At 39.2% G+C, this 27,244-nt stretch overlaps 2 protein-coding genes across 4 annotated transcripts in view; both read right to left on the reverse strand.

Moving 5' to 3' along the window:
• Nucleotides 1-2,876: 2,876 nt before the first annotated feature.
• LOC145468784 (inactive tyrosine-protein kinase transmembrane receptor ROR1-like) lies at nucleotides 2,877-18,179 on the reverse strand. The gene is made up of 12 exons (XM_081452477.1): nucleotides 17,757-18,179; nucleotides 17,384-17,432; nucleotides 15,332-15,375; nucleotides 15,006-15,165; nucleotides 14,166-14,284; nucleotides 13,119-13,157; nucleotides 11,250-11,315; nucleotides 10,235-10,319; nucleotides 9,060-9,532; nucleotides 8,280-8,534; nucleotides 6,543-6,742; nucleotides 2,877-5,961 (listed from the first exon to the last, which is right to left on the reverse strand). The coding sequence occupies exons 1-12, from the start codon at nucleotides 17,812-17,814 to the stop codon at nucleotides 5,023-5,025; spliced, it is 2,487 nt and encodes an 828-aa protein (XP_081308603.1). The 5' UTR covers nucleotides 17,815-18,179; the 3' UTR covers nucleotides 2,877-5,022.
• Nucleotides 18,180-19,999: 1,820 nt separating this feature from the next.
• LOC145468779 (tyrosine-protein kinase transmembrane receptor Ror-like) overlaps nucleotides 20,000-27,244 on the reverse strand; it is a 32,091-nt gene continuing 24,846 nt past the window's right edge. For all 3 annotated transcript variants that reach the window (XM_081452471.1, XM_081452472.1, XM_081452470.1), the window contains exons 11-13: nucleotides 25,927-26,127; nucleotides 25,260-25,534; nucleotides 20,000-23,823 (exon numbers count right to left, since the gene is read on the reverse strand). In XM_081452471.1, the coding sequence (XP_081308597.1) occupies nucleotides 22,954-23,823; nucleotides 25,260-25,534; nucleotides 25,927-26,127 (1,346 nt within the window). In that variant the 3' untranslated portion in view covers nucleotides 20,000-22,953. The remainder of the gene's footprint in view (nucleotides 23,824-25,259; nucleotides 25,535-25,926; nucleotides 26,128-27,244) is intronic.

Genomic DNA, 27,244 nt, shown 5'->3' on the forward strand with positions numbered 1-27,244 from the left:
TAGCATTTAATAATTTGGGACCACCTTACGTAAATGTCATACAAAGGGTATTTAAGTGGCTGTTCTGGGCTCTTAAAGTAGGGAAAATGAGATTGTGAATGATTTAAGTGAAGGGCGAAAAAGAGAAGGGCTTTTCTTTCTCGTTTTCTTTTTTTTTTCGCCCATTTCCACATGTGTGAGCTTGGAACAGTCGGGCTAGTGTTTTAGTGCAATTTTAAAATTCTCAGATTTGAGATCACTTGAAAGCGATATCGAACGTGTTCCAAGGTGAAAACTATTGCTGGATATTGAATGATTGCAAAATCGTTGTCATTTTAGACGAGTATGTAAATGGCTTGTTTTGGAAGTTTACTCATAGAATATTACAGCTGGTATTTAACCCTTTGAGCCCCAATTACGCGTAAATGCGTAATTAATGGTCGTGCTCTTGGTACCGCTTGTGACGTCATCAAGTTAAATGTCATCAGATATTCTTGATAAGCAGACAGTAGTACTAGGCTAGCCCTTTCCGTACAATGGTCAGGTTTAGATATCGACGACATTCCGACGTCGCAAATCCAAAAACAACGTTATCAGTTTTGGTGCAAAAAGGGTGGTAAAATGGTCCACAACGCCTATGATTGATCAAGGTCCATTTCTAGGCTTCGCCCGTAATTAACATCCAAATTTTCACAGCAGCCGGAAAGAACATGCAACGCAAAAGGTACTCAGAGTAGAAGGGCCGAGAAAAAAAGAAAGGAAAGGGGTAACAAACAAAATTGAGTCCAAATTTTGGCTTATGCGCATGCCCGGAATTGAAATATTGCTCAATTTTGTACGTAATCCTCGAAAAATCTCTCCTTTTGGTAAAAAAAAAAGCTTTCTTAGCAAAACTTAGGTTTATTTAGCGTCATGGCTGCCAAAAAACCTGACTAAACGGTTAAAAACGATTTTTTTTTTGACGAAAATTTGGTATTCAAAGGGTAAAGCCACAAAATTGCTCTCTCATCAACAACTGTAGTAACGGGCCAGAAGAGTCACTTTGATATTTCCAGGAAAATAAATGAGAAAACAAAGTTAATTGGGTTTTTTTTTTCTAGAGTACTGCCGCACAACATACATGAGCTTGGTGTCTGTGCATAGAAAGCGGTATCGAACATTGCTACAAACTAACGCACATTGTATTTTAATTATACACAAGTAAAAATGTACAGTTAGCCTGAATAGTTGGTGCAATCAAGAACGAGGCGGAATACAAGGAAATGTAATGTACTTTACACGCGATCTTTTGCTTTTACTTTCCCGATTGTATCTGCTACATAAGCTAGGAACTAATCTTGCTATTTGTCTTAAAATTGGCTTCACTAGCATCTTGGCTAGTGCAGTGATGAAGTGCTCTGGGCCCCGTTTCTCGAAAGCCCGGGAAGCTTCTCGGGTCTGTAAAGCCATTTTCAGTTAATCGGTATTTAAAGACAGAGAGGTGTATATGCCTGAAACTTCTTGTATGAAGGGAACCTCTGTTCATATTAAGAATACGTAAATAAAACAGCTCTGTAGTCATAAGGTTTGAGATTTTGCTACGGCTTTTCGGGTGCGAAAACTTTTCGGGATCCTGGAGAAACGGGTCCCTGGTCATAGCTACGTATTCCATCATCAAAATTTGAATTGCATGGTAATTGAGAAACGCTGTCTGCACATTGTGGTACGCTGTGGGAATCTCCATCTCTTTCAGCTATTTACTTGTAATCAGGCCAAAAAGACGCCTGGTCACAGGTTAAGACGAAAACCGATAGGAAATCGAGCAACTTAATTTTTTAGTGGACAAAAAGCTTGTACCAGAATAATTTCAAGCATATTACGGTCTTTTTTGCATTTGATAAAAGCTTTAGAAATATATATTTGTCTGAAATAACACCAAAAACAATTTCCCAGGGGAATTCGAGGAAATAAATTTCAAAGTTCAGAGAAATTTTGCAAATACAGGTAAAAATATTTTCCGTCAGTTTCATTTCACCAGTACTTTCAAGTGTTTAATATGGACTTCAAAATTTGTTTTCGACATTTGGTGTTAGATATGATTTCTTTTGAGAGGATATTTAAAACAGTCGCACAGAAGTTTGCGAAACGATGTAAATAATCTCGGTACAAAGTTTTTCTTCACTTGTTAATCGAACTTCTGGTGGATTCCCTCTTAACTTTTCACGTTCTTTTAGGTCATCATATCTCTTTGATATACTGACAGAGGGCCCGTGTAGGCTAAAAAGACATGTACCATTTCATTTTAAACAAGCAAGGGAAGTCCAAACAAGAGTGTTTGCAACTTCGCGTTTGGCATTTTTTTTCTTCTTTTAACTGTTGCTCATTCAATCTCTAGCTTGATTGTTTTCCCTTTATTTGTTGTGCACATTTCTCCACCTAAGCTTTGTGTTAAGACTTTTTCCAGTAATTGCCTAACCCCATCGCCCGTCAGAAATTACATGATCTGTCTTAAAAAGTGACGCCATCCAGTTTCTCCTTACAAATAATGGAACTGATAACTGAGGGAAAACTAACTACTGTGGTGAAATCTCCCAACTAGTGTTAAAAGAAATTAATGGAGACCGATAGGGAGAATATGTATGTTAATATCAGGGTTAGTAGTATAGTACAACGCTCATTATAATCTAATATTTTCGTTCGCGCTCGATTGGTCCAATCGCGTCACGTGACTGAACATGCCCTAGCTAACTGGGGAATATCCGAGAGATATTCCCCAGTTTTCAAAACGCGCGTATTGCGAAAAATATTTGAAAGATAATAAGCATAACAGTCTCCATTTGGCGCGAAAATATGCGTGAATATTTGTCCAAGGACATTACCCGTGTTCGTCAACGCTCAGTTTTCTTCGGGCTATCGGAAAACTGTTCGCTTCTCGTCTTGTCGGATATTTGTCCGGGGACAAATTCTCGCGCCAAATGGAAGCCATTGTTAATATGTTGTAGAATTCGCGAGATGTATCTATTGTAGATGCTTTATCCACATCAGACATTCAATAAAATGACACTCAACTATTAAGTGTCCGTCCCATTAAAGGATCCGTTTAAGAAAGGTTTGCTGTTTCTATTTCTATGCTCCATATTAGTCGTTATTGGAGGTTTTATTTAAGATTTTAGGCCCCCGCGTCCACACTACGCCGGAGAAATTTGAAAACGCAGCTTGATTTCTACGGTTAGGCCTATCGTCCACACTAATCCCTCACGAAAACGGAGCTTTTCGAAAACGCTCTTTAAACTGGAGAAATGCTATAGTCATGACATTCCCCCGCCTTAGTTTTCCTCAAACACAAAATGACTGGTGATTCCACTGGCGTAGTTTGGAAAGAAAACCTCTGATGCGTTTTCAGAGTGAAACCTCCATTTTCATATTCCTCCAGCGGTGTGGACGAAGCCTTAGACCGCACAAGAAAATCCCGCATAAAACCCGCATCAGTTCGGTAGAGTACATAACTTCTTTCAGATTGGGGTAAATTTGGCTCACTAGAGCTGTGACAATGAAATGAGGGCTATTACACTCCCGGGTCATAGAATTGCAAGTGTCTTTACTGAGGGAGACTGCTGGACAGCAAACTTGCAGATGATGTCAACAATAACCTTTTATTTAGTTTTAAATTGCTATTCTTTGTACAAGAATTAAAGAAGTTACCTTAAATTTAGAAGGACTACAACAAAACTTGATAACTACTCTCTCTTTCCCAACTTTAATAAATCGCAAATGGTCAAATTTTGTAAGCTTTTTTAACTCTATTTTACCGTAAAGATTCGATTTAGCGTCCGGGTGCTTAATAAATTCTGGTGACGCTCATTCGGATTGGTGTTTTAAATGTTTTATTGACTTAAACTATCAATCATAATGGAACTAACTCCTCACACTGAGCGAGAACATTGAGAAAAGAAAACATAAGAAAAGCACTGTCGTCCCCAGAGCTGCCCGTCCATCTAAGCCGGGGAGCCCTTGGCACGAGCAAAAAGTGCACAAGGTCTCACGGTATGGGGGACATGAGGCTCTGTGGTCAAGAATGGCGTTAATTTAATAGGATAGACGTGATTGTAAACAGAAACTTCGACTGGAAGACAGGATAATCAAGGGGTGCTTAATCAAAACATCACGATACCTTCAAGACTTAATCTTGCTTTCAGAGCTTCGCTTCACTTTGTTGAACCAGTTGGTAGCCAGATTGTCCAGTACCCAGACTCCGTTTTTCTCCCGAATAGTTAGAATGTCTGGGTACTAGATTCCGATTAAACGTTCTTTTGCAACATCGTATATAATATGAAGCTGACGCAAGAACTGAGCAATCCTCGGATTGGACAATAAAACTCGGAAAATATACCGAAGTGTATCAAAGATTTGCAATAAACTTAACTTGTTCCTGACTAGTTGAAGGAGTAACGCTCTTTGTACTTGATTGAAGCCTCTTTCTTTTACAGCGATTTACTAATTTTTGTCAAATTCCTTGAATTAATTTGCGTTCACAATGTGTGAACTTAATGTTTTTTCCATCTGATCATGTTACTCTCCATGTTTTCACCTCGTTTCTATCAAGTGTCGTGAAGCAGAGTTCTATGCGCAAAAAGTAAGTTGCATTTATTACTAGGAAGGTTATGTTCGCGTTAGATTATGCATATTCCCCCCGACTGATGACATCTTGGCTCGATTTCCGCCCATCTATCGAGTGCGATAATGAAGCTAGCCTCTTTTACGCAGCCTCTCTTTGGGCTCGTCACGCAATCTTCCTCCCCGATGGGAAGAACATTGCGTGACGTTCCCAAAGAGCGTCTGCGTGCGAAGCTACAGTGAAGCCTATGACATGGAACATCTGCGCAATTGCCTTCCTTGCGGACACTACAGAAATCACCAGCTGGTTTCTCGTAGCCATTTCAGACAGCTTTCGGCGTCCAAAGAGGTACGAAACTCTGTTTTCCATTGGGTATATATATTCATATTAGCAACTGCAATTGGTCGCATACACAAAAAGACAATCGCTTACGTGCCGTAATTTACGGATCAGACATCAACGTGAAAGCAATCTCTCTCGAATGTCTCGTGCACAGGGCGTGGTCCGTTTGTGTCCCATCTGAGCGTGCAAAGATGAGTGTAAATCGCACTAAACCGCGGCCTGCTTGGCGGCAAAATGTCCCAGCATTCCTTCATTAAAACGAAAATTCTAGCAGGACAGTCCGCTGGGCAAAGCAGTAAATCATGTTCTCTAATACGCTCCATAACTTCCTCGTCCGTGAACCCTTCATAAGGCCTTAAACCGAAAGAAAATATTTCCCAAAGGATCACTCCGAAGGACCATATATCTGTCTCTACAGTGAACCTGTAATTTAGGATCCCTTCAGGGGCCATCCAACGTAGAGGCATCGGGGGCCTATTAGGGCTACGATAATAGTCATTTGAAAAAGGGTTCCTAGATAACGCCACGTCCGTAATTTTGACCGTCATGCGTGGCCCTACCACGCAGTTACGAGCCGCCAAGTCTCCGTGGATGTAATTATGTTGAGACAAATAGTTCATTCCCGCAGCTAATTGAATGGCGATCTGTAACTGATCGTGGTAACTCAGGGTTTCTGGATCATCATCGTCATCGACGGGGCACTCCAGAGGTGAGTTCTCAACCAGGTAATCATATAAAGTACCATACTCTACGCACTCGTACAATATGCACGTAGGAGGTCCGTTGTAGCACATTCCGATGATACTGATGACGTTAGGATGGCTAAACTTGGACCAAGTCTCCGCTTGACGTAAGAAGCATTCCCGGTTACTCGCGGACGAGCTGTTTCGGAGGACTTTTGCCAAGATGGCTCGTGTTGTTTGCACTCCTTCAACTTTTTCCGAGACTTCAACTTTTTCCAAGACTTCGCCTTTGTACAGTTTGCCAAATTCTCCTTCACCCAAATCATTTAGAAATCTGACAGTCTCTCGGCGCATTTCTTTGATCTGAGAAGCAAAATTGAAAACTTGGAGCAAAAATTGAAGTTTGATTTTTGGGTAGTAAGTTTGAGCTATGGATCGAGGAAGCATTTAATTTTAAGAAAATAAGAAATAAACGCCAACATGACAAAGTGTGGTAAGTCTAGAATTAAACGAAAAAGCGTCCGGTAATGATTTTAAGTGCTCATTGAAATATCAAGTAAGGTAAGGTAAACTTAAGGTAAGTAAACCAGCTGCATCACAGTTTACTCATCCTGAAAATTTAAGACTAAATTTTTCAAGTTGGTCGTTTGTAATCCGTGTTAATCTTCTCCATCCTTAACCATCCTTGTTCCTTTATGATTTATTATCTCTTTGAGTTTGGTGTTTTTCTCTCTTAGTAAACTACTATTTTCTGGTTTCCTTCAATTTAAAGGTAATTTTGTAACTCAAAATAACGTGACTGAACTATAATGTGACTTTTTATATTTCACTAGTAAAGGAACGCCCGCAAACTTCAATGTGATCGTTGAAAAGACCAACAAGACAAAAACTCCGCAGAACTCGACATCACCACCACTCCCCCACTTCCTACTCGGTTGACGCACCTTCGGGTATGTTGGTTTACCAACAACAGGCACCAGTGGAATAGCCGCTGATTGGCTGGCTTGGTAAATGATCTGTTTATGGTAACGCCAGCAGACGAAGATGACGACAGAAGAGAACGCAATGCCGAACAGCAAACACGGTATGACTGTGTACAGAATACTCACTACCTGTACTGGCAGAGATTTGGCGGACGGATCATCTGAAAAATCACATCAATTTGTTACCAAGATGTTCAAGTTTGTGCTTCTCAAACTTAGTGATAATTCATTATGTTTAAAGGAGCCACGTCACGGTTTGAGCATCTTGAAAGGCTTAGGCTAAATCTTTCAAGTTTGGCTTTTGAAATCTGTGTTAATCTTCTCCATCCTTAACCATCCTTGTTCATTTAAGGCTTATTATTATCTCTTTGGTGTTTTTCTACCTTAGTAGGTAACTATTTTCAGGTTTCTTTCAATTTGAAGGTAATTTTGTACGTGGCCAAAATAACTCAAAATACCGCGACAGAGCTCCTGTAAGCAAAGAAAATCAAGACAGTGACGGTGTTTGGGTATCTGGTCTTAATAAGCATAAATGTTCACGATTTAGTTTTAACACAAATATATCAAACACCTCGACGTTCGTCAAAAATACTCCGCTGTGCATCGCACAGTCTTTCGTGTTTGATATATTACTAAGGAGCCTCAGAAATTTGCGTTCTCTTCGTAGAGGTCCTCGGAAAGTTTCCGACTCTCATCACCCAATCAAAATCCCGCGCGAGCACTCACGAGCACAACGAAAAAGAATCTCTGACATTAGTCTCCAGTCTTTTCGTATTTTTTGTACAAACTTACAAATAAGGTAAGTCACGTGGTATAATCAGCTGGAGAGAATTTCAAGAGGGAAAAACAAACTGAAAACGTGGTGAGTGTTACTCTAAAATGATAATATAAGAGAACAAACTCCTTGCTCGTGAACAATTTGGTTTTCGCCCAAACCTTTCAACTGAGGTGGCCCCTTGCTCATTTTACTGAGAACATTTTAGATAATATGGACAACGGGTTCGTTACTTGTTCCGTGTTCCTCGACCTCAGCAACGCATTCGATACAGTCGACCACCAACTTTTGCTCAAGAAAATGAAATCTCTAGGTTTGGATAACAATTCCATGGATTGGCTAAAGTCCTATCCCTCTGCTCGTAACAGCCTTTCATCTGCTTTTATCCACTGGACTTCCACTACTTAACTAAAAAACCCGTGTCTTGAGTCAAATAATGATTTATCTGGAGCGAACTGCAGAAACAAGCTAACTTCGGTACGTGTAACGGAACGCTTTGCTATGCGACGTGCACAACAAAGAAAACCATTCTTAACCAAACCTGGTGCCCGTTTCTCGAAAGCTACGGAAACTTTTCGGGCCCGATAAACCACTTTTAGTTATTCGGTATTTAAAGACAGAGAGGTGTATACGCCTGAAACTTCTTGTACGGAACGCAACCTCTGTTTCTATTCAGAATATGTGAATAACTCAGCTCTGTAGTCATAAAGTTTGAGATTTTTCTACGGCTTTCCGGGTGCGAAAACATTTCGGGACCTTCGAGTAACGGGCCCCAGAGGCAAATGCGTTGCGTGACGTTACAAACAACATCATTGTCACGCAATACGTTGAGTTCTGCTCCAGCTTCACACTTTCTTTAGTCAAGCAACAACTCACAAGATTTCCGTATACCCCAACGGAGGAAGAAACCACAGTTAACTTACCACAACTTGGAATATCACAAAAATCAAACTTGGTGTCTGCATCGGTAGTAAAACACCAAGGTTTCTTCTTTTTTCCTCCAGGATTTCGACAAAAGTTATGTCCACCAGCAAGCTCTGGATAATCTTCTGTTGATATAATGTGGTGATGAGGATCTGATGAATTCCACCTCTGACACACAAGGCCTTTCTCTGTCACGCTCACATTAGCACGGAAATTTTCTCCCTTATCAGTGTAACAGCCAGTGAAGGGCGAGGCTGAAATTGTAAAAAAATAGAACGTAAAAATGGTGAGGCTCTAGATCTTGAACCTGTCTACAAAAAGTGAGTAAAATACTACTCAACAGCTTTCATTTAAATGGTCACACATTAGGGTTTCACACACAGACTTAAAAGTTAGAACCACCTTGTACAATATACATGTCCTGCTCAACAGCTTTCATTTGAATAGTCAAACAGAAGGATTTCATCCACAGACTTAAAAGTTAGAACCACCTTGTACAGCATAAAAACCAGCACCACGTGAAAGCACTGTTCAATAGCTTTCATTTGAATTGTCACACACTAGGGTTTTATCCACAGACATAAAAGTTAGAACCACCTTGTACAACATAATAAACAGTACCACATGAAAGTACTGCTCAAGAGCTTTCATTTGAATGGCCACACACTAGGGTTTCATCCACAGACTTTAACGTTTGAACCACCTTGTGCAACAAAATAAACCACATTAATTGACTATAGACTTTCAGGGAAAGAAAGCAGAAAAACATCAACACTAACCTTTACTTCGTACTTCAACAGGATTTTGAATCCTCTGCTCAGTGACCCCCAGTTTTATACAATTTTCTCCAGCCTTTGAACTTTTGCGAGGCAAAGTGGAACACTCTGGGAACAAAAGTTTCTGCAGTTTTGCTCTCTTTGCAAAAATATATTCTTTGGCACAAATCTTGGTACGAAGGGTTTCACATTCCTCGTAGCAAATTTGCCGTTTCTTTGGAACACGAGATGTTTTGTCACAGCTTGGAAACTGGAAATGACACAGTAGAGGTTGTACGAAAGGTCGACAGTGTTCACTGATTTTTTTCAAATGCCGGATGTTGTTATATGCAGTGCTTAGTTTTATCTCAAAGTTTTCCAGTCTTTCATAACTTTTTAGGTAGATAGGTTGTCCCTTCAAGTATTTTGAGCAAACAGAGCCATTATAAATGACACAAGAGCCATTTTCTGGAAGAGGTGAAGGTGTGGGAATTTCCCTGTGGAAAAAAAGAGAAATAATTGGGTAAAAAATCAGAGCATTGGAAGACTGTGGGCAATCACCATACTCAAAGTAAAATGAAACATAACCTATTTACAGCCATATATTATGTATTTATTCGATGAAGCACACTGGGCACTTATTAAATTTTTGGACCTTCAGAGTCTGTGGGCACTTATTTGAGGCAAATTAATGTTATTACTAGAGCTAACAATATAATATGGTGCTTTGTTAAATGTTGTTTCTCTTAATGCGAGAGCAGGTAAAATATAACAAATCCTCCAATCTGATTGGTTCCGAGAGCAGGCAGAATTTTCCCAAATCCATCAACCTGCTTGTGTTGTTGATAAATTATTCTCAAACTTATTAATAATTCATCAAGTTAAAACAAAGAAAATCACAACCATAAAGGAGGTTTAGATACCCCGTCTTAATTAGAATAAATTTTGATGATATTACTTCTCCGTTTACTCCTTAGTTTTTGTTTTGATTGAGAAGATATATCAAACACTCAACACAGTGTTTCAAGGGCTATCCAAACACCTCGAATTTCATCAAAAATACTTTGCTGCATGTCGTATTTTCAACTCTCTTCTCAGTGTTTGGACATTCCAGTGAAACACTGTCTCTCGTGTTTGATATATTACGTGATAATTGTCTATCCTTTGCCTTTTGTACAGTATTTTTGAGATCTACTTACAAATCATTAGCTGTTGGTTTGTCCTTTCCCTGATCAAATCCACTGTGCTGAGGATTTGATTGTTTGGAGTATTTAGGAAAAAGGCCTGCAAAGAAATGATCAATGAACAGAAAAATGAAATACACAACTAGACAAGGTCTCAGAGGAGAAGATGTACTGGCATGACTAATGCTTTAACCCTTTCAGCCCTAAATTGCTGGGGCATTTTTTCCAATTTAATAAATTACATAGACCCCCTACCCTCATGTATGAGATACCGTACAGATACCATACAGCTCTCAATGAATAGGTTAATAACAACTGCACTAGAAGCTGCATAATTATTGTAGAAAAAAGTTCCTAAAGGGATGGTGAATTATATCATGTAAGAGGGGGGAGGGGGGGGGGGGGGTAAGGCTGTGGTCTAAGAAAAAATACAAGGAGCCCAAAGGTTCCTAACCATGAAATCCTGGGGGCCCAGCACTTAGGCTGCATAATTATTGTAAAAAAAGTTCCTAAAGGGATGGTGAACTATACCATATAAGAGGGGGGGAGGGGGGGGAGGCAAGACTGTGGTCTAAGAAAAAATACAAGGAGCTCAAAGGTTCCTAACCATGAAATACTGGGGGCCCAGCACTTGAGCTTATATAAACGTTTTTCCGGTCACCCAAAGGTTTAATGAGTAGCTCTTCACAAGATTGAGAATGTCACCAAACTCGGCCAGAATTGATCCAAACACACGAGTGCTCTCCCAAGGCAAAAGGGTTAAAACAAGTCTGGAATTGGCTGAAATGATTTCTCACTAACTCACAAACCTATTACACATTTGTAACAGGAGTTACTCTGTGCCGGCAACATTTAACACTGCACTGCCAAGAAAGCCACAGCTGAAAATTGGCAAAACAAATTATTTAACAAAATCAGAGCCATGTGAAAGTACTGCAAAAAACTTTTGTCTGCATGGTAATCTCAGCTGTTTTCAACTGAGCATTTTACTGTTTACTAGTGATGTTAATGTATCTATGCCACTACATACCTTGTGTAGTAAAAGTAGTGGTCGTTCTACTGGAAGGTACTGGAACAGAGGGAGGTGACTTGTTTTCTAGAGACAAAATTTAAAACTCTCTCAATAACCAATCACGTACAGCAAACATACTACTTACATTAAGACAGATTCCACACAAAAGTTCAAGCAATAAGTACAAAAATTATTTACTAAAAATCTACTCATAGCACGGTAACTTTTGGAATGCTATTTGAAACTACTCATTTTACACTGTAGCTCATTTCTCTAAGTGACCCAGCGATTAAATTCTCAAGTATTCTCGGGAAAGTACATGTATTATGTCAAACTTCCCAAGAATGCTTAAAGTGTGTGCCATTGTGTTTCAAACTAACGCGAAACGTCTGTTTTAATTGAAATATGGATAACTTAAAGTTCAATTTTCCCTCTTGGGTCAGCTTGAGATCTTAAGTCTCGATAAGTTCTTCTTAACTGTATTCAAAATATTACCATGCCATGATGTTTTTTTGGTAACGTAATTTTTGCCATTATTGCTCAAATGTCCTGTGGAAATCATCTTAAATAGCCACTATTGATCCTAGTTGACGTCGCTTTTTTTTTTCAGGTGGTTGCACGCACCCTTGGTTTTAGCTGCGGATTCAAAAAAGTGAACACATGATGACAAACATCTCCTGCCCACAGTTTGAAGCACAGCTGTTGCAAATTCCTCAAAAGAACCAAGTTCAAGGCAAATTTTGTCCATGCAATGGGTTTTGCATCACTCAAACTCTTCTCTGCAGCATATCTTGAATTGCATATTACTAGAAAGATCGAAACTCAACAAACTTGAAAACAAACTGTGAAGCACCTTCCCCGGCGGCAAGAGATTCACTCATCACACAATCATGAAATTTGTCCTCACGTAATCACTGTTTTTGAATCCATGAATGAAACCTACAGTGCATGCAACCACTTGAAAAAAAGAGCCATTTGAACTGATGTCTGGGATCAATAGCACTACACATCATTAACTAACAACTAACCACGACATACAAACATACATGAAGATTATTTCAGGGTAATTTAACATATATGGAGGAGAACAAAGAAGTAAAAAAAAATATTTCAGTTGCTACATGCACTAGATGAAGACAGCAGCCAAAGAAAAGGGTATTCAGATCTTAATCTTTGTCAAATAAACTGCAGTCCAAAATAAGTACAATTAAAATAAGGTGTTTCCCTAGTTCAATGAGCTAGTTTTATCTGCTCACTATGAAGGGGAAATCACTAGCTAACAACTTTAAGGAAGCAATTGTTGTATCTTTTCCATCAACAATCAATATTTTCATGTTACAATTTGACACTGAGGAAGAATAAAGGACAGCCAGCTGGCTATCAGCCTGGCAAAAGAGATTTGTTACAGAAGGTGCCAAATTGTCTACTCTTTGTTTATTTTGGAGTTTAATTTAACTACAGCACAATTAAGTATTTGAGAGGCACTTGTGAATCAATTTGTGATAATCCTCCTGGCATTACTGAGGAACAAAGATGAATATAGGTGGTAGAACAATGCATCTGGGGTACAACTATTTCAACCAAGGTTACCCAACAAAATTTAGTTTGAACAACAGAAAATCTGATATGTTATCAATAATTTTAAGACAGTTTATCAATGTCATCAAGCTGACACTACATAAAAAAAATTGATAATATTCTTGGGTGGTCTTGGTTAGGGTAGTCGCATTGTAATTCTTTCAGACTCGAAGATTAATATCTAATTGAAACAAAATAACAAAAGAAAACAAACTCTCCCACCTAGCACAATCCAAAATATATTTAATACTTGAGGACAAGGAAAGATCTGTCCGTTGATATAACAACTAAATAAAATTATAAACTTACCAAGTGTTGACTTGCTTTGAGGGGTCGTGGGTTTTATACCTTTTATAAAGTAACATGAAATACATGTATTAGGAAGATGTCTACATTCTGAGAATTGAGATTTAAATCACCTCTGGGAGTCAAAATCACAGTTTTGTGTGCCATGAATAAAACAATATTATTATTAATATTAAAATCCTGTCTGTCACAAGGAAAAATGTTTTTTACAGCTCATCTCCAAAAGAATGTTTGCCTAAACTTTCACAATTTGTACACCCCTAAATTCTAAAACTTTTCTTGCACAGAGAGAGGTAGGGGAGGGGTGGGTGAATGTTTTAAGTTTTTAAGTCACAAAAAACCCTTACTACTAACAGTAGTTTCTACTCAACATTACAAGTACGAAAAATAATGTTGCATGGTCCCTGCAGCTTGTCGTCCACTAATAACAATGAGGGTGTTTTGCGGTACAAAAATCATTACCACCTTTTATTTGCACCATAAATAATAATAATAATAAATAATAACAATAGCAAAGGTGACAATGAGACCTCCAAAACAGTAAAACATTGCAGACAACACATAATATGATGTCGGAACTTAACAATGACTAAGATGCCAGGTTTCAGACAGATTTCTTTTCTTTATATATTTAATAATTTAGCAATTCGCTAAGTTCAAAGATACACAGTACCTGATTTTATTAATTAACATCATTTTTAAAAATATCATATTACTGCTGTGGCATGTTGCAAGACTTTCAAACAAGACTGCACAGTCTTAAAAACAATGCAAAAAAAGCCTGTATAAAAAATTTTGGCCTGATTACCCTGAGAACTTATGATCTTCTCTAGAATCTGAATAAGTCTACCAAGATCTAAACAAGGTTGGTGAGGTCTAGACAAGTTTGCCAAGATAGCACTGAGCATCTTTCCATTATATCACTGAGGCATGAAAATCTAGCCAAAACCTTTATGAGATCTCGACATCACCTCAATGAAAGTTTTCTCCGAGTAATTTTGATGCAAAGGAGGAGATGGCTAAGCATACATGTACTTAATGTAAACATACCATCCACAACAAGAAAAGCTTGTATTCTTGCTGTTCCCACTGAATTATTTGCTACGCATGTGTAAGATCCAGCATCGCTCAGCTTCAACTGGCGGTTCCTTAGCTTTGAACCCCAATCCCTAATAATATATCATACAGAACAACACACAAAATTAAAACAAGTAGAGTAAAATTTCTTTGCTACTATCTTATCCAGTAGGCAAGTAACTCTGATCTGAAGTAACCATGATTAATGCTTCTCCTTCTGGATGAAATGCTTGTACATTTTCAACATCCAGCATTCTCTCAAGGTATCTTGACAATCTGCCAGTACCCATTTATTGTTATGACAAGAGTGAAGCACTGATAAGCCCCTCACACATTCCTGTGAGAAAAAGTACAGCAAACTTTTCTTAAGCATTTTATCCAGTGTACACACCATTCTACAGATTATACATTTTTATGCAATTATGCAAGTACAATACGGTGCATCTACCCAAATCAAGCAGAAGAAAGGTTATATATGATAAAATACCCTATGATCAAAAAAGTTTGGATACAATTCATCTTATAAGCCAAAACGTTCCGATCCCAGCCCTACTAGGCAGTCAATTACTGCATATTAAATACTACCAACAACACTAAGAACACAACACAAGGACTTTCACTGAAAATGCCACCAACCCTCACACTTATTTACTGGGTGAGGGAAAAATTACATTTTGATAACTGCTATTATTTCATAAAGCCCCTAAAAACATGGATCAGTGACTGAAGAGCAAGGAAAGACCTAACACTACTAGCCTAGATGTAGCTGTTGGACCTGACTTTGGTTACATCCAACAGTGGTACAGTACACACCTGTCAATGATACTGAACAATCCACTCTTGTTTTTTATTATTTTCCCATTCTTGTACCATGTGATACCTGGTTTGGGAGAACCACTCACGTAACACTTGAACTGCACTCTGCCTCCTACCTCTGCTGTTTGATTTAGAAGAGGTTTGTTAAAAGCTGGAGCTGTAAAAAAAAGAAGCAAAAGTTTCTCATACTTGCAATTCGACGCACCAGTTTTGGTTTTTCTTGGAGGTTTGTGAAATCCAGATTCCATTGTAAGATCTACTTTGCACACCAGTAAAGCCCTCTACTACTCAGCTGCTTACATAAAACCTTCCAGTGTTCATACCTTTACAATCTGGACATACTTTTGAGTGATTTGACAACTGTGAGCTGCAAAGGAACGCATGGTTATTAGAAAAAGATTCAAGCAAAAGCAATTTTCATATCAAACGGAACAAAAGCAAAATACTATGTAGATCTTATGAGGCATTTTAGTGGGAAGCATTGCAGTAAATTTTAGAATTCTTGCAATGTTTTGGCAAGCCTATTAGGGCTGCAAGCTAAAATGCTAATGATAACTACAAGTGCCAATCAACAGCAATACTAGAGAGTAACCTAGAGTAGTAACCTGTCAAATAAGAGATTTATTTTCCTTCAATTTATTTCTCTAATTCCTGGCTTTCCACTGATTTTTATGTTTAATTCATTTCTTTTATTCATTATTTTTTTTGTGCACCTTTCAACAGTTAGAAGGGACAAGAGGTCTACACATAACCTGATAAATTGATCACCCTAAGCCATTTGTTATTTGTCCTCTACTGAGCTCAGTAAAATAAAAAAGTCTAATATCTGGAACAAATTTGATGCAGTTCACAGCAAGCCACTTGTAATTTTGTTCTCCTACCAGATATCTTTATATTGTGTAACCCTTGCTAGCTTACTGTTCCATAATATTAGAGAGAAATGATTTAGCAAAAACACTTCCACATACACCGAACAGTTAATTTATTCAATTGCCTGGCTTAAACATAGCATCAAAACGCTTTTAATTTCGTCTTGATACCCAGGCATTTGTCCAAGTGTGAAATGTTCATATCAAGATCATTTTGAATATTGCGTCTGCATTCCGTGAATAATCGTAACACAACCAAGTCCAAACAACCTAAAATAAAGCTTGGATGTTCTAAATCGCGCACCCTGCTGTTCACGTGAAATGCACATTTATCATAATGTCACGGAATTTTCATTTTAAGCTCTGCTGCGTCTCAATAAAAGGCAAAACTACTTGCGTGTCCATTATAACAATCTAGACATTAAATTGTGCTGAACTTTATGCCAAGTCCTAAACATCGATATTTATTTAACCTTTCAAGTGCAATTCGTATTTTTACTTGATATTGGCCCCAAAACGAGGAAATTCCGACGCGAAAACTTCGTTTCAAGAGCAAGGTTCTCGATTTAAACCTCTCGAACACGCACTAAACATGTAAACAACTCAATGAAGCGAGCCACTATCACATGCAAATTTGCTGTCCCGATCGACTTATACGTTAATTTTTTTCTTTGTTCTTCACATTTACACTTCAAAGAAGAACAATGAAGTCTTCCGTGCGGCACATTCTAAAACAAACTGTTCAATGCTTCATGGCGCTGAACGAAACAATACATTCAGCTCACTAATGCTCTAAATTTTAAACACACACAACTTTTCCAAAATTGATTCACATGTAATGCTCATTTCCCATCGCTCTTCTGACCTTCTAATTTACTGAGGTCAAAACAAAATGGAAAATGTATATAAGAAGGATTATCCAATGCCGATTATAAGAGAATGAAAGGAACACAGAATCCATCAACGAAAACAATGCGAAATGAACAAACTTCGAATGAACACAAGCGAGATGCCGCGCTGCATTGTCGAGGCCTTTAGCTGTTTTACAACTCTCAGCAGCTATCCATTAGTGCAGTTATCTAAAATTTCAAACACACCGTCTGAACTTTTTCAATCAGTGCAGAGACCCAGCTGGCCTCAAGCGAATTCTAAGCCACTATTAACTTTCAAAGCCTTGCCGCTGTTTCTCTGCATGAGTGAAAGAAATCGAAGAAATGCGATAGGAAATCTCGACCAAGGTATGGATATAATAAAAATTTCATTCAGTGAAGTTGTTTTCATTCAGCTATACGTTCCCTTTGATTGCCGTGCGTGTGAACTCCTATTCTAGAGAGTGTGTTCTGAACACTTTATTGCTCGCGATACTTATTTCACACAAGGCGAAATTTGCATGGTGCATTCACAAGAGGCACATACCACGTCAAGTCTAATTATTTCTTACATTAAACAAGCAAACAGAGAAGTAATATAAAAACAAAACAACGGTTTGCACTCCGCACTGCCTACCTTGGAGAATCGAGCGACCGTTTGTGTTGGAATCCCCAGAGAAGGCTTCCTGAAAAGCGTAAAAATGGAAGACGATACCATTAGCATCTATGCTGATCGCCACAACAGATGTACGGCTAAAAGCACTGATCATGATTCTTTAGGTGATAAACAAAGCGCTAAGAACACTTGTAACACTACTATGTTCTAAGTCCTTTCTTTTAAACACGCAGTGAACGCGAAAAAGCGATTTTCCGAAGCAGCACTGCTGTACTCTCCGAATAGGTGGTGAAATATTCATACTCCTGTAATTGCATTGTAAATTGACGAACGAACAAAATCAAACAAACACATTTCTACCACGTACAACATCGCCCGGCCAATTTCGACTTACCAGACAAAATCCACAGATAAAATCCCCAAAATAGACAGTAGAACCTTTGAAATCCCATCTCGGAGTCCCTTCAAGGCATAGCCATTAACTGTACAGGTCTCAAAGCCTACAGCCCGCCTTAATATCTAGCGAACATTGCAGAAACAAAGGGGCGCATGTGATCTCTCGCGAAGCGCCAATGGATTATTATGGGATTAGCGGTAGCTACTGAAAACATGATTCCACTGACAGGACGGAAAGGTCAAATTCACTGTGTCACTTTATCATCATTGGCTGCTTCGGCAAACAACGAAACAAAGCCGAAATTTCCGTTCATTTACATTGAAATATTTTGTCTATTTAGTCCATTAGCACTACCAACCCATTTTGTTTTGCATAACTTCCCTCGCTTTATCTGCTGAGTCAACAGCGAAAAGGAAAGGCGCTCACCTTAGCCTTGAGCCAACTGACAGGTTGGCATGGTAACCAGCTGAATCTGTCAGCATTGTCAAAGTTTACGACAAACACTCATAAATTGTCGGAAAATTCAGCGACAAGTATCAAATGTTCCAGCCTTTTGTCTGAGGAAGTTTGCTTTTCTACGTGCCAGAATGCGATGAATATGGTCTGTTTTTACTTAGCTGACGAAAAGGTTGTTATGGGATCGAGTTTGCCAAAGGCGAAATCACTTTGCTTTTTGGGAAAGTTGGAGTTTTTTGAGTGACAGTTGTCGTAGACAGTGTTATTGAAAACCGAGACGAACAAACTTTAAAAAACAAACTTTGAAGAATATTTTTTAATTAGCGTTTTGAAATATTCCTTTTCGGCGAGTGAAAGTGGAGTTGTTACGCCCCTTGCCCGGAGTAACTGAAAAGGATTCTTTGCTAATCAGTTGGTGTTTATCTCTTCAGTGTCTCCAAGTTGACGCAAAGTGAAGTTTGCTTTGTCTGGGCCGCATTTTAGCGTAACATTTTTGCAAACAAAAAGCGTACTCTAAAAGGGTTCTTATTTTGCATCACAAGTGACCAGATAAAACGCATGCCCTGCGGCTCTTAGCCGCTTTTAAGTTTCCGAAATTTCGTCTGGCGCGTATCAATTCCTTGTAAGCGTGTCCCTTGTTGCATGATTTCTAATTATATTAGGCGTCTTCAAGTCTACCATGAGGATTTTTCAAATCTCCAGAAAATATCTTGAAATTTTTAGAAACAACTGTCATTGAGGGAGGGAACTTGGTTACTTCCTGCGGTTGATACCACATCCGGTTGAATTCTAAAAAAGAAAACATTTTTGACTTACAAGCTTTGAATTTCAATTTTACCAGATCCTTGTGGAGAAATCAATACGTTATGACTCGACCTACCAAAGAAATTTGTTAGAATATCAATCGTTACGCAGGTTATGTTCTCTGCTAATTTTGATTCAATTCATTTATTCATTGCTAGTACAGTAAAGTCTGGCTTTTCATCATAGCCCTTCAGAAACTACATCATTAAATTCGAGAGTGTGTTTTAACTCCTTAATTTCGAAGTGTACTATCTTCACATGTAAATACTTTGCTTATACTGTTTGTTTTTTCGTTTCCGTCGTGTATGTTTTTTTTCTTTTCCAAATTTAATTTTTTTTCTGCGATATATCAATAACATTCACACGGGGTCAAAATTGTCAGTTTATCTGTTTCCAATTTCTGACAGGAGGCTACATATAAAATAAACATCATTTGTCTTGACATATTATTTTCCTCTGGGCACGATTTTCTTGATGTTTTTGACTGATTCATTTCCATGTTCCTTCATTCATTAGTGATTTTTCCAATTTATCAAATACTTATCTACCTTGCACCTGTTCTATAAGGCATTTATCCACTAATGGCAATCTAGCCCTTTCTAATATTTGAGTGTGATATATTGAGATAACTTGTGTTTTATCGTTGCAACAGGATACATAACCGTATTTCCATAAAACCATTAAGAAACCTTTTTAGTGCTACTCATTTATAAGAAAATGAAGTGTCCGCCCGGTTAAGCACCGACCTTGTCAATATTAGTCATTTCAGATCGAACGTCCTTTTGTATTTCGTCTTTCTTTTATGATCAATTAATCACTGCTTCCAAATTATTCCCAAAACTATTGCGGTTTATGCGTGACTAAGAGTTTTCACCCATCCTTGATATGAATCTGTTTTAAAACGTTGGAAGTGGTTTATAATTGTCTCCGTTTTCGGTAGTGTTTTAATTGGAATATTGCTGTCACATTTTAAAATTCCGCATAGGTTTACGACTATTTTCACACAGATTTCCAAGGTTTTTTGCATTTTTGATGAGGAAAAAAAAACCACTCCATTATTTTCCGCAAACAAGAGGAAACAGCGAGTCGGATTTGGCAAAGACATTCCCAGACTCATGTAGTTCATCTAAACTCCTACAAATGTTAGTTAAGAAATTTAAAATTGTCTCTAATACAAAATTCTCGATAGTGATTGGTTCCGCCCGCGCTTATATTATTTCTCACACGTACGTATTCGACGCGCGATCACGTAGGGGTCCAATTATAGATATCCAACTACTCGTCAATTACGTACGCGCGATTTAATTGCTTCGTTCTTAAAGTTTTCTGCAATTTAATTAACAGAAACCTTCAGATACCTTGAGAATTTGTTCTGAGTTTTCCAGTAAGTTGAAACCGAGTTGTAAAATGTCAATCGGGAATTTCCAGAAACTCCAGGTAATATTTTGATATGTAATATTAAACACCTTGATTTAATATCACCCTCTCGAAGAAACAAAACTGAAGAAAAAACAGTGGATTAAAGAACTGAGGAGTGTCGTCATTCAACGCCTTTTTATGACTAGGATCCTATGACCTTGGATTTTTCCCCAGGTTCCAATTTGCCTTTTAAATTACCCGACCTAACTACCAGGCTTTTCCCTCTGAAATTGGGAAAAGCAGTGGAAACGAGGTTGCAAGTTACCCGGTTCGCTGTACCAAAAACAAAGCAGGCTGAAACATTGAAATGAAACACCCCACGTGGTACCCATGTAGTACCAAAACATTTTCAACCTACACGAGGTACCACTAGTATCCCTGTCAGCGGCATAAAGAGTCTCCTGGGTGGAGAGGAGTGCGGCGACGTTTGTTCCAGGTTTCTTGCGTAAAGCGTGCTGGGAAATCCATAGCTACCAAAGAAACTGTTTTAAAAGATAACATCATCCATTTTATCTAATGTTGGTTTATTGATAACATGTATGAAACCAGATATACATCTTGACATGCAGTTATACATTTGTACACTTAGTAAAATTGTACCACATTTATGACTAAAAGAGCTTCTCTGGTCTTCTTGAAAATGTGCAATGTCTCGCTTCCTCTTTTGGGGCACTTTTTTGGAAGCATGTTACTTTGGACCTGCCAGAGTAATCATACTCTCAAACCAAAAAAAGAAAAGAAAAACAAGTAAGAAAAACAAGAAAAGCTTTTCTCCACTCTGTTATTCATATATGAACAAATCAGTATGATCACAAATTAACTTGTTACTATTTCGTCTTGTGTGATCGTACGGGCGAGGGTAGTTCGGAAAAGAACTGTTGTTGGTGGTTGACGTTTCGAACACCTGAGCGGAAGTCATCTTCAGAGTCAAGTGAATAGTGTTAGTCAGTTGATGGTGTTATAGTCTGGTCAGTTGAGCCATGATGGTTTCAAGTGTAAGACTCATGTAAAGTTTATTAGCAGTCATTGGTCGGTTCTAGTAAGTTTCGACTTAAGCTCAGGTTGTCAAAACGTCAGTTACCAACAACAGTTCTTTTCAGAACTACCCTCACCCGGACGATCACACAAGACGAACTACTGATACTCCTGGGTTCAAACCATTTACCATGTAACTTGTTTCTGTGGACAATTTTCAAGAAGAGCAACTTGAGAGCCTGAAATCGACTGTTTAAATTAAAAAAAAAAAAAACGACCTTTTTGATAACCACGTGCCCTTGTATTAACTAAGAAATATGTAACGGGCACTGGTTCGTAGTAACTTTGAGCAAGTGAACTTTCTCTGACTTCTCTTGCAATTAAATATGACAACATGGTACAGTAGTGGTTTTCCCATTTACAAACAAAACTTAGTCATAATTCATACTAACGCTAAAAAAGTAACTAAACAACAGACCTGTCAATCATGCACAATAGACCATTTTACAGTTGTCTGCTCAGTGACCTAGCCTTTGTATGGCAGCGAGGCTAGAGTTGAACTTGTTTTGATACAGACCTCACTGCTTTTGTCATGTAAATGCACCTAGTTAGCATCAGAACAACGTGTTTTACACAACAAAAGCAGTGAGGTCTGTATCAAAACAAGGTCAACTCTAGCCTCGCTGCCATACAAAGGCCAGGTCACTGAGCAGACAACTGTAAAATGGTCTATTGGCAGTTTCATCATGCTCATTTGCTACATATTGATATAACTTAGAATCACGGAACTTGGAAATCGCGCATTCTACTCTCTAGCGATAATGTTCTCCTTATGTATGTACACTAAAACTCTAGCTCAAAACAATTTGCTTTTACGGTAATATTTTGTTGTATTTTAAGTTAAAATAAAATGCACCTCAAGGGTGCCCCTGCGTTTACAATAGCATAAATAAATATATCTTGGAAAATAAGCTCAAACATTTGCCTCTTCCTCTGAAAAACATTACTCTTTAAGTGGTCTCCTGCACAAGCCTTTATCTCGGTAGTCACGCAATTCCCCCACTGAGGAAGATTGTGTGACAATCCAGACAAGGACAACGTAGGAGAATAAGCCACTACCTGCAAACTATTTATCCTCGATTCTAAATGAATTCCGTGTAAAAACTGAACTTTTAAGGTAAATATTTCTTTCCTCACAGAAGAATATCAAATTTAAATTGGACCTTGGCTTTCTGTACACCTTTCGGTTTACCGAAGTTCACCGAAGTTTACCGAAGTTTTACTGGTGTACTCGAGTTAGCTTTCGTGTCAATATTCTCCGTGTTCCTTGTCACAATAGCAAGGAATCGTTAAATACTTGGCTCTCTTGTCTTACTAATAACCGAGAGCTTAAATGATTTCTTCAGTAATGTTGCACTGTATATGAGATTATTCTCAAATGTCCCCCTGACGCCATCGTCTCCTGTGCCACAGGAAGGACAAGTTCTTTATTAAGGGTTCACTCTTCACTGCATTCCACTGGATGACTCTGTCATTAATACTAATGGCTCTCCGCAATCGAGTCGCCTGCCCATTGGCGGAGTCGGGAGCAAATCTCGGTAAATTGGGGTCTATCCGAGGGGTTTTCTTCCCAACACTCCCTCATCAGCCCGAACAACCGGGCAGGGCAACTGTCGGGGCATGTCAGAAGTTGTAGATTACGTATTCGCTCAATGGCTTCCTGATTCGTAAAGCCAACGTACGGCCGGCAACCGAAGGAGTAAATTTCCCACAATAAAATCCCGTATGACCAAACGTCTGACATGTGACTAAACTGCAGGGTGTTAAGCGCTTCCGGTGGCATCCATCGCACCGGAAGTAACGCGCTACTGTGTCCCCAGGAGTAATCTGAAGGGTATTTGTAGCTCCCGATGCCAAGGTTTGATATTTTTATGATATTACCTTCGGTCACGTAGCAGTTTCTGGCGGCAAGGTCGCAGTGGACAAAGTTATTCTCCACAAGGAAGTCCATTCCGGAGGCGACTTGCAACGAGAAGTCCAATAACAGGTCATATTCAGAGATATCTGACGGTATCAAGCCCGATAGCTTGGATGCATTGTCCAATAAGAAACGATACAGGTCCATATCAGTGTAATACTCGAAAACCATGTAGCGCGGCTCCTCTCCTGTGGACACACCAATCAAACACAAGATGTTGATGTCCTGCAAATTAGCCAGAATCGACGTCTCCTTTTTGAAGTTCTCCACAGCAGCTTGAGGCACGTCGCTTTTGAGTCGTTTAATGGCGATTTTCACGTCTTCCTGGTCCGATTCGAGTTTGATCAGCGCACCCTTACAGACTTTGGCGAATCCTCCCTCACCAAGACTTTCAAGAAATTTCACTTTGCCATGACTGACTTCCTGGTCCTGCTAAAAATGATATAAAATGTTTCTACTAAGTTGGCGAATAAAAAAAATACTTAGCAGTAGTAAAATGTCTGTTAAAAAATGCGATTTGTATTTCTTTTTAGGACAGTTTTAATAGCATGAGTGAGCACTATCCCACATCACTATTACGTAATACAAATTTACCCTCAAATCTTAAGATACCTCAAAATAGCTTTATACTAATCGTGTAAAATAGATTCCCATTACGGTTTTATTTCACATGGGAGGTGCAGTAGTCTCTTAAGTTTGAACGTTGGCAGGAGTTTTTTTGTTGTGTTTTTGGTCAACACACTTCACTCTCACAGTGTTTCTCTCTACCCATGAGAAATAATGGGTGCCGGTAACTTGTTGAGACAACTTGAGAAAACGCCGAGGATAGACCCTGCTATGGTCTGGAATGTCAACCGGGGGGAAGGAGGCAAGGAGTGGATACAATATTCATAGTTCCTTTATGCTACAGAAACCGGAACAAACCTCTGGCTTGAAAGCCTGCTATGTCTGAAGTCAGACTCGAATCTTTATTTTAGGCAGTGTGCACACTACGCTGGAGGAATTTGAAAATGTGGCGTTACTTTTACGGTTAGGCCTACCGTGTAAACTAATCCGTCACGAAAACGGAGCTTTTCGAGAACGCTCTCCAAACCTGAGGAATTTTGAAAACGCCGGCTTTTCGTTTCCGTGTGGACGAAAAACATTTTGAAAATTTTTAAATGCCTCCGGCGTAGTGTGGACGGAAAACATTTGATGCGTTTTAAGGGTGAAAGCTGCGTTTTTAAATTCCCCCGGCATAGTGTGGATGGGACCTTAGTCTTTGATTGTGATACACTGGTTTTCAATTGAGTGTCGTAAAACCATAACCAGACCAATTACCTACCAATTAGACTGCTCAGCCAATCTCAGACCGTAGTAAAACCAAAACCAAAACCAAAACCAACGTAATTACCTGATTACTTTGAACACTTAATTGAAAACTGCTCAACCTTAAATTAACCGCCCTATGGCTGACGCTTTGAGATTTAATCCTTTGTCAAACGATCATATATACACCAACTCCGGCTGTTTGCAACTAGTAACTAGGTGTTAATAAATCGAACAGCAGCTTCACAAGATATGACTTACTACGACCACCAGTTTGAGTAAGACGCGACGGAGCTTTGGTGTTGAAGTTTTGGACTTACGGTGTTGCCACGGGAAACTTTCCTCATTTCCAATGGTAACAGTATCGTCGCCTGCACTTTCGCGCGCTTTGCTGCCAATGAAGTTTAAGGCCGACAAGTTGCCACTGGAAACGGAGCCAGTTTCCCGTTACCACAACACAAGTTGAGCGCTAAAACCTGGTCACCAAAATTTCGTCGCTTTTTACTCAACTGAGAATTGTAGTAAAAACAGCTGGCGATAGACAAAATAACGCAACTAACCTGATTGAAAACACATGACTTGATCTCACTGATGCTTTGCTTCAGATCAAAGCTCGGCTGCTGCACTGTACTTTGAGTACTCTTGGAGATAGAACCGGAAGAGGTGTTCTGCTTTTGCGGAAGTGCGCTCTTTCTGTGCTGTACTTTCAGGTACACGATGATTGACAGGAATGCCACAATCAAAACTGCCATGATGGCGGAAATGACGTAGATGGTTCGACCGACAGGTCGAACTTGTTCTTGCGTTTGTTTGTAACCTGTATTCACCGCAGGACCTAAACAGAGCGTGACAATTAGTAACGGCTTGCTTGCTTTCAATTGGGTTGTCACGCAACGGTGACACTCGCGCGGGGGATACTCGAGCATATTCATATTGTAAGTATTTAACGAAGAAATAACAGTAGGCCAAACGTTTTAACTGTAGGCACAACTGATTAGCTCAAGAGTTTCTTCGTGATCTCCACGATGTGCAAAGAATACGATTAAGGATTTTGTACTGAAAGGCTCTCGTTCTGATGTCAAGGGTGACTCCAACTGAAAACCATCTTCTTAGAAGCATAGCTGGTTACATGTAAGGAGGTTGGGTGGGGGACTGTCAGGTTACAGTACAATACACTTATAGGATAGAGGAAACTGGACTGTCTAGGTAACATAAGTTATCACTTACTTATGTCAGAACACTTCTTTACATCACACAATTCCACCTCATTCTCCGGTCCAACATAACACCACGGTCTCGCCCCAAGCCCTTCAGGATTACGGCAGAAGTTATGCGGGAGGTCCTTGTAAGGCCACTCGAGGCAGGGGCGTCCGGATTTCGTCACGTTCATTCGGCCAGTGTATGATGCTCCGGTGCCGTTATAGCAATCTATGACGTCAACAACACCTGTGTCGATTTAAATACATCTACAACGAAAGGACTGACAATACGTACAGAAGAGCTACAATCCTGGCCAAAAGACCTGGGGACACTTGACAAAATGCCAACTGGTGACGAATTATTTTGAAGTGGGAAGTCATTATTCAATTTTCCGAGCCCCCCTTCCCCGAAAGCAATAGTGGGTCTACTTTGGATGAATCAACATCAACATTGTTTGGGGGGTGGGGAGGGGAAGAGGGACAGATAGACCATATGTTGGCAAAAGTGAATAGTGTCCCATGACGTTTGACCAGGATTGTAGCATAAGAACGCGATTTTTTACGTTACTAGATTTTTGTACTTGAAATCTTCACTAAGTGTCTATCTTTTCGCTACAAAAGAAGGAGACCACTCAAAAGTAAAAGAAATCCTAAATTCTGAGAGCCAAGAGGGTTCGCATTCCAAACAAATCTACTCATCTCCACCATTTGATGAAAATTTTGGAACACAGAATTGATTCAAGGGGCTAGGTCACGCTATTTTAGGTAATTTTGTTTAAGTTTGTTAATCATGAGTTCTAAATGTCAGATTGGCAGAGCAAAAGTCTTTCATTTGCAAAATCACGGCCACGTAACAACTGAGAATGATTTTCCAGCTGTGTAAATGACATTTTGATATAAACTGATATAAATTTGAAAAAGGTGGGCCGGCCGACGTTTTTCAAATTTACCTAAATGCAATCCATTTTAATCCTCTCCAGTTTTGTCCATCCATGTTCCGTCTTGGCTTTCCTGTGTTTTGTTTGAGATCTTCTATAGTTTTGAGCCGTTTTTGTGATATTTCAGTTAATTCTATGACCATTTGATCAGTGCTGAAATTGCCTAAAATTGCCTGACCTAGCCCCTTTAAGCCTACTACACTGCGATCCGCGAAAGGGGAAACAGCTAACGACGCAGGGAGACAAGTCACGAAAGTAAACTCCACGGAAATCAGTGCCGTTCATCACCAGTGCCTCGCCACTTCAGAGTTACAGAAAACACTAGAGAGACTGAGTCCCACTGTCAGTTTTAAACCCCGCGTTATTCTGCCGGCATCAGAGCCTGCCGTTCTGAGAGGAATGTTCAGC

Source organism: Orbicella franksi, chromosome 14 (genome assembly GCF_964199315.1).
Source record: "Orbicella franksi chromosome 14, jaOrbFran1.1, whole genome shotgun sequence".
Classification (NCBI taxonomy): Eukaryota; Metazoa; Cnidaria; class Anthozoa; order Scleractinia; family Merulinidae; genus Orbicella; species Orbicella franksi.